At 48.4% G+C, this 7,767-nt stretch overlaps 1 protein-coding gene across 1 annotated transcript; it reads left to right on the top strand.

Moving 5' to 3' along the window:
- Nucleotides 1–5,812: 5,812 nt before the first annotated feature.
- Nucleotides 5,813–6,736, top strand: LOC107310804 (olfactory receptor 14J1-like). The gene has a single exon (XM_015856785.2). It carries the CDS (start codon nt 5,813–5,815, stop codon nt 6,734–6,736), a length of 924 nt encoding a protein of 307 aa, XP_015712271.2.
- The last annotated feature ends 1,031 nt before the right edge of the window (nt 6,737–7,767 follow it).

Raw genomic sequence — 7,767 nt, 5'->3', positions numbered from 1 at the left:
TTGAGTTCAGCATCTCCTGATGTGTCACAGAGATCCAGGGCTTTCAAAAGCTCGCTTATTGAACTGCTTCAGATGGTGAATGTTCCTAGACAGAGCGCTTGTCTCCTCCAAGCTCTGAAGCCCAAGGTTTGTTCTGCAGGTCCTGATGATGGTCCAGGCATCAAACAGCCTAGAGCTGTGGATTACATAGTGAAGGGAGAGCTGGAGGAGGGCTTTGAGCAGCACTGCGCAGGAATGCAAGCATCTGGTAAGAGAAGAGGTGTGTGTGCTGAGAGCACGGGCTGTACGGCTCATCTCTGTGTGCTGACAGGGAATGCAAGCAGAGATCTTTGCTCTCTGTTCTTTCCTGTAAGGCTGTGGCCTGTCAAAGCGTGCTGCGGATGGACAGCATGACGACAACCCAAGGGTGGCAGCAAGAGATGCAGCGCAGCTCTCTCCAGCAGCCAGGTGCATTATTCCTCTTTCTGCTTCTTAACCTAGAAGGTGTGTTGAGCTTCCATAGTTGGTGCCTTGGTCACCTGTTTTGACAGCTTTTAAGCTCTTCCTCTTTTTCTCACATCCTAAGACAGCCAAGGACTTCCCTGTTTTGATAGGAACAGTTCATGAGCAACGGCATGGCTGTCTGTGTCTGTTCCAGATGGTGAAGGGGATGGTTATGTGAGTGCAATGATGGAGCTGACTTTTTAATGGCACTTGCGCCCCGCTGATGTGCAGCCTTCAGGTACAGGGAGACAGAGAGTGGTGCCAGTCCCAATGCCCTGTGACTACAGCCTGGCATCTAACTCATTCCTTGTACAAATATTCCCTCTGAAAGACAAAACCCATGAGATGCAGCCAGGACATGGCAAGCAGTTGATCGCTGTATTTTACTGTTCATTGAATTGCATCACCTTTCCTTCTGCTCGCTGGCCAAAAAAAAAGAGAATTCTTTCCTTGCCCACGTGCAGCTGTATCTCTGAGGAAAACCTGTGGGAGTTGGTGCAAAACAGGTTTAACACTGAGCGGGTGACTGCAGAGGAGAAGAGTGATATGAGGAAAAGTGATGCAAGTCCCATGGGGGCAATGTGAGTAGAAATGGGGTGGGGAGATTGAGAAGGACATTTGTCCATGCAGTAACAGAATGGAATTTTTGGGTACATCCTGGTTTGATATCAGTTGCACAGTGCTGATTTGATGTCTTCTAAAAAACCCAACTATAAATAAATAGACAATAATTGTCTGCTGGACTCTGGCTCTTTAAGCTCTCTTCACATACCTCTCCATTTTGATGAACAAGTTCTGAAAACCTGCAGAAGATGGCAGGAGGGCACAAGGCACAAGAGGCTTTTTAAGTTATAATGGGCCCCAGGGTGCATTTGCTGCTGAGTCCATCAACGTCCAGTGCAGAGAGAAGTTTGCACAAAGTGCTCAACAAGACAAAGTCAGAAGTAACAGTGAAGTTTCTAGGAGTATTAATGGCCCACTGAGGGCTGTTACAAAGTGAGCTTCCCAGGGGACTTGTTAGAGAAGACAACTGGAAGGTATGACTACAGGCAGGCAAAGGCACTGGCATGGTGGCTCTGATTTTGAAAAACCCCTCCTTAGCCTTACGAAGCAGGCAGGCTAAGTCCTGATTCCCAGACCCTTGGCAGGGAGATCCTGTCCTTCATGTTAGCTCAGGACCCTTCCTGGGCAGTGGATGGAGGTCTGTATGATGTCAAATAAAAGACACAAGGAGAGAAGATCCCAGGCTCTGCATGGGGTGCAAGGATACTGTGAGGTTCTTGTCCCATGTGTGCCCTGAGTCTCATTGCAGAATGTGGGATGTGAGAATGGCCCAGTCTGAAAAAGCAGTCAATCCCAATGAAACTCTGAACTTGAGAACTCTCAGTTCCAGTGCCCTCCTTTGCACACACTCTCATAGTTTGTTGTCCTTTCTGCTCTGCAATGCTCAGAAGTGAAGCCAGTGCTCCATGTGAGGCTGCAGCAGTGCAGAGCAGAGAGGGATGATCCTTTCCCTCACCCAGCTGGCAATACCTTGCTTGATGCGCTACAGGGGACCGCTGGCCTTCCTGGCTGCCTGGGCACCCTGCTGACTCACGTTCAATTTGATGTTGACCAGGACCCCCAATCCTATTCAGTCAGATGGCTCTCCAGTGTCCCATATCGAGTCTGTGTTTATGTCCAGGGTTGCCGCTACCCAGGTGCACAATCAGGCACTTGTTCTTGTTAAGCTTTATGCACTTGGTGCTTAGTTCCAACAGGTACCCAGTTCTCTGACTTGTCCACATCTCTCTGCAAGTCCTCTCCAGCCACAGTGGAGGCAGCAGCACCTGCTCATCTGGTATCATAAGCAAACTTGCTGAAAACATCTTCTAGTCCTGCATGCAAGTCATCCGCAAAAACATGAAAGACAACTGGCCCTAAAACCCATTGACTGTAATCCTTTGGGCTTGACCTACTGGCCAACAGCTCACCCACCACGTTCTGTTTCTGTCCAGCCAGATGCAGGACATTCTGTCCAGAAGGGCGCTATGAGAAACAGTATCAAAAGCTCTACTGAAATCCTCAATGATAACATCAGCTGGCTTCCCTTGTTCAGCTAAATGGATATAGGTGTCATAAAAGGACCTGACATTAAATAGGACATTCCCCTGGGAATATTGTGCTGGCTGTGACCAATGACAGAATTGTCTTTCAGCTGTTTTTTCATAACTGCCACCATCATTTTCTCCATAATTTTACCAGGCACTGGAGTGAGACTGACAGGTCCATAATTGCCCCTGTCATCTTTCTTGCTCTTCCTTACAATGAGACAACACTTGCCAGCTTCCCATCAACTGGTATGACCCTAGATTTACTTAGATGCAATTGAAATGCAAGTCCAGAGCATACCAAAATGTCATCATTACAAGAACGTAGATGTGCCACAGCTTTGCAATGCCTTGAACTCTGGAGTATGCCACAGATGGAAGATAAAGACTGGCCTCTTCTGTTGGCAAGCAGAATAACACTACATGATACACGAGGACTGTGTCTCTGCTCTGCTCTGCTCTGCTCTGCTCTGCTCTGCTCTGCTGGCAGAGGAAAGGTGCAGGAGGTTGCTCTCATGTCAGTGCTCATACCTGAGGTGTGGAGTCGAAGTAGAGAGACCAGGCTCTTTTCAGCAGTGTGTGAAGACAAGACAAGGGGAAACGGACAGAAACTGGAGCATAGGAAGTTCTGCACGAATGTGTGCAAGAACTTCTTTCCAGTGAGGGTGCCGGAGCACTGGAACAGGCTGCCCAAGGGGTTGGGAAGTCTCCTTCTCTGGAGATATTCAAGACCCGCCTGGACGCCTACCTGTGTGCCTACCTGGTGTTCCCCAGGGGTCTGTGCTGGGGCCTGTCCTCTACAAAATCTTTATTGATGACCTGGATGAGGACATTGAGTGCATCCTTTGTAAGTTTGCAGACTACACCAAATTGGCTGGGAGTGTGGATGTGCCTGGAGTTAGCATGGCCCTACTGAGGGATCTGGACAGGCTGGAGAGCTGGGCTGAAGCCACTTCAATGAGGTTAACTGAGACCAAATGCCGCGTCCTGCTTTTCAGCTGCAACAACTCCGGGTGACGCTACGCAGGCTTGGGGTGAAGTGGCTGGAAGACTGTGTAGAGGAAACGGACCTGTGGGTATTGATTGATGCTCGGCTGAACATGAGCCGACAGTGTGCCCAGGTGGCCAAGAAGGCCAACGGCATCCTGCCTTGCATCAGAAACAGGGTTGCCAGCAGGAGCAGAGAGGTGATTGTTCCCCTGTACTCAGCACTGGTGAGGCTGCACCTCAAGTTCTGTGTCCAGTTTTGGGCCCCTCACTGCAAGAAAGACACTGAGGCCCTTGAACATGTTCAAAGGAGGGCAACAAAGCTGGTGAGGGGTCATATGAGGAGAGGCTGAAGGGGCTGGGAATGTTCAGCCTGGAGAAGAGGAGGCTCAGGGGAGACGTTATTGCTCTCTATAACATCCTGAAGGGAGGTTGTAGGGAGCTGGGGGACGACCTCCTGTGTCATTAGCGATAGGATTAGAGGGAATGATTTCAAGCTGCAGCAGGGGAGATTCTGGCTGGACAGTAGGAAATATTACTTCTCAGAAAGGGTGGTCAGGCACCGGAATGGACTGCCCAGGGAGGTGGTAGAATTACCGACCCTGGGGGTGCTCAAGAAAGGATTGGATTTTGTGTTGCGGGACATGGTTTAGTGGAAGCTGTAGGTAACAGGTGAACAGTTGGAATGGGTGATCTTACAGGTCTTTTACAACCTTAGTGATTCTATGATTCGATGATTCCCTTGCACTTTTTGCTTCAGCAAACACTCCCTGGGAGGTCTCAACACATATCTGGAATTGAAATCTGGTGTTTAATTCAACAGGTTTCAAAGTACAGTCATGATGCCGTTGTCTTTCAGGAGCTGTTGACCATGAGGACCCAGGGACATCTCAGGGGAGGCAAGAGGGAAGGATAACAATGACACCCTCTGCTGATGAGCTGGGCCGGGCTCATGGGACACAGGGAGCTCATACAAGTGGGCAGCACTGCAGAGAGACAGCTGTGCCCAGGAGCAGCTCTTGTGCACAGCAGAGCCTGCATCTGACAGAAGGAGCAGTGAGAAAGGGAAGAGAGGATGAGTATAGCGTGAGCAGACTGTAAGCTCGCAACAGGAGCATTGCTCTCCTGCCTTGACATGGTAAGTCTCACTGCAGACCATTCAGCTGCTGTTCCTATAGGGTTAACTAAAACTGAGACATCCCATAGCAGATCAGGCTGCAGGCACTGCATGCTCTTTTCCTGTGGAAAAAGATTTCTGCTTTAGCTGAGGGTTTCCATGCTGCACTATGAAAGCACAGCCCTGAGGGTTGCGTGTCCCAGCACAGCTGCAAGCTGTGCAAACGTGGCTGCAGGTGGGTGCCCAGGGCTGTCCTGCAGAGCAGGGTCCCTGCTGTGCCGCAGGGGCTGTGTGCCGGGTATGGGACTCTGCTGCCTGCCAGGCCCAGCACTAAGCCAGCCCAGGGTGCTGTGGGGATATGTGTGGGGGGAAAGAGCCCCCCAGCAGGGCTTGTGCTGCCACAGCTGCTGCCTGGGGCAGGGGGATCACAGCTCCACTGCACAGCAGAATGTTTCTGAGGGAACTTTGCAAGAGGAGAGCCAAGGCAGAGATTTTCCATTTCCTATTCTGAGGGAAGATTGGAGGCAGAAGTATAAAAGGGGCTGTCAACTCTGAACACAGCTCGGAGACTCCTCAATATTTCTCCAATCAGTTAGCTGTTTTGTAAACAGTCTCACAGGTTATGCTTTCAGCCTCATGTATCTAGAAGTATATAGTCAGCTTACGTTATAGTTGTTTTGTGCAGGCATTAATAGTTCACTTGTCCTGCAAACAGGCTGATTTGTCTTAGATGATTTGAATTGCACAGATGCTGGGGCTGGGGTCCCAAAGAGCAGCTGCAGTAAAGAGGAAAATATCCAAGAGGCTGGGATATGATTAGGAAATGAGAAGAAAGTAAGAGCTTCCCAGTCTCCTACTACTTAAGGGATGGTTAAACTCATGAAAATAAATACAAGTTCTGGAGTTAAGTGAACATTTTCCTACGTCGAACGAGAAGAGCCAAGTAAGGGGGTTTCAATTTCCTTCTCTAAGGCAAAAAAGGATTGGACGCAGAAATCTTAAAGTGGCTGTCAGAGTTCTGAGAAGTTTTTGTCAATTAATTGCTTGTTTTGTGAACAGGAGTGTGTCTGAGAATGGTCTGGACTTGTCATTATCTTCTGCACTCTGAACAGGACTCCAAGCCCAGGGACAACAGATGCCCAACAGCAGCTCCAACAGCGAGTTCTTCCTCGTGGCATTGGCAGACATGAGGCAGCTGCAGCTCCTGCACTTCTGGCTCTTCCTGGGCATCTACCTGGCTGCCCTCCTGGGCAATGGCCTCATCAGCACAGCCGTAGCCTGCGACCGCCGCCTGCTCTCCCCCATGTACTTCTTCCTCCTCAACCTGGCCCTCCTCGACCTGGGCTGCATCTCCACAACTCTCCCCAAGGCCATGGCCAACGCCCTCTGGGACACCAGGGCCATCTCCTACACAGGATTTGTTGCACAGCTCTTTTTCTTTGTCTTCTTTATCTCAGCAGAATATTCCCTTCTCACCATCATGTCCTATGACCGCTATGTTGCCATCTGCAAGCCCTTGCACTACAGGACCTTGATGGACAGCAGAGCTTGTGCCAACATGGCAGCAGCTGCCTGGGGCACTGGTGTTCTCCATTCCCTGCTGCACACTGCCAGTACTTTTTCACTGCCTCTCTGCAAAGGGAATGTTGTGAACCAGTTTTTCTGTGAAATTCCCCAGATTATCAAGCTCTCCTGTTCAGCCTCCTACCTCAGGGAAGTTGTGTTTCTCAGTTTTAGTTTCAGTTTAGTCTTTGCGTGCTTTGTTTTCATTGTTGTGTCCTATGTGCAGATCTTCATGGCCGTGCTGAGGATGCCCTCTGAGCAAGGACGGCACAAAGCCTTCTCCACGTGCCTCCCTCACCTGGCTGTGGTCTCCCTCTTTCTCAGCACTGGCTTTTATGCCCTCCTGAAGCCCTCCTCCGTCTCCTCCCCATCCATGGACCTGATGTTGGCACTTCTGTACTCGGTGGTTCCTCCAGCAGTGAACCCCCTCATCTACAGCATGAGGAACCGGGAAGTCAAGGATGCAGTGAGGAAAGTGATGACCAAATGTGTTTAATAAATATTGGACTGCCCATCTTTTGGAATTCATTACATGTATTGCATCCTTTTTACTGAATCTAGATCTCTTTTATTGTTTGTTTTGTTCCATTTTATCTGTGTAATTTATTCTTATGATTTAAAAAATAATTTTGTAATGCTTTTCATTACAAAGTCATTACTCAACTCAATTCCTATTCAGCTTGTACCTTTGCTGTGTACATCGGACACACTCTATATAGTGAAACAGGCTCTCTGTGAACCATAACATAATAAAGGTCATGCAGTGACTCTGTCTCTCAACCTTCTTGTGAGACATTTCTGGAGCTGTCAGGGTCGGATGTTCTCAGAAACCCACAGTCCAGCAGGAAGCACACGGCTGTTCATCAAACTGTGTGGTGACTTCAGCCTGCAATAGTTTTCAGCTGGTCCCTTGCCCAGTGTTCCCCATAACACTGACAATATAGTTTCAAAATATTCTTTTCTTATCTGGCCTGACATCCTGCTTACCCAAGCCCCTCTGCAATAGTTAAGCCCCTCTGCAATAGTTAAGCCTTAGATTGTCCCCTTGTTTGAACTCAGTCTTCCCTTTTCTTGGACCTAGCAAATCCTTTTGCTAGATTACTTCAATCTGGGAAAGGGAAGATTTCAAATAACTTCCGCTCTCCACTTTCTGTCTTAGCTTGTGCTTTTTGTATTCTTCATAGCTATTCCCATAGGTTTTACACTGCTGTAATACACACCTCATTTCAACATACATTAAAACAAGCATGATGATTACAATAGTGCAAAGCAATAAAGAGTTGCTTTAGCCATGCAAAATGCGGTAGCCAACCAGTAAGTTTTTCCCACAGTTAGGTGAATCCAAATAAAGTCTGATCTATCGATACTTGATGAAGTAGTTTAGTATGTTCCCATATTGCCTGTAGACCAGATTATCTCTTTTGTTGTTTGTAAGAGATGTAGTTAATCCAATCTACATTGCTGTTAATTGTCAACCACCAGAACAGTGATTCAAACCCTGCAGCAATTGAATTTCTCACCTCAAAT

This window comes from Coturnix japonica, unplaced genomic scaffold (genome assembly GCF_054131305.1).
Source record: "Coturnix japonica strain WE unplaced genomic scaffold, WE-NBRP24 Scf044, whole genome shotgun sequence".
NCBI classification, from domain to species: domain Eukaryota; kingdom Metazoa; phylum Chordata; class Aves; order Galliformes; family Phasianidae; genus Coturnix; species Coturnix japonica.
The sequence above is the reverse complement of the archived record's forward strand: the minus strand, read 5'-3'. Positions and strand labels throughout refer to the sequence as shown.

Bases quoted from the DNA above. Each gene is read 5' to 3' on its own strand.
- LOC107310804 (XM_015856785.2), top strand. From the start codon at position 5,813: ATGCCCAACAGCAGCTCCAACAGCGAGTTCTTCCTCGTGGCATTGGCA.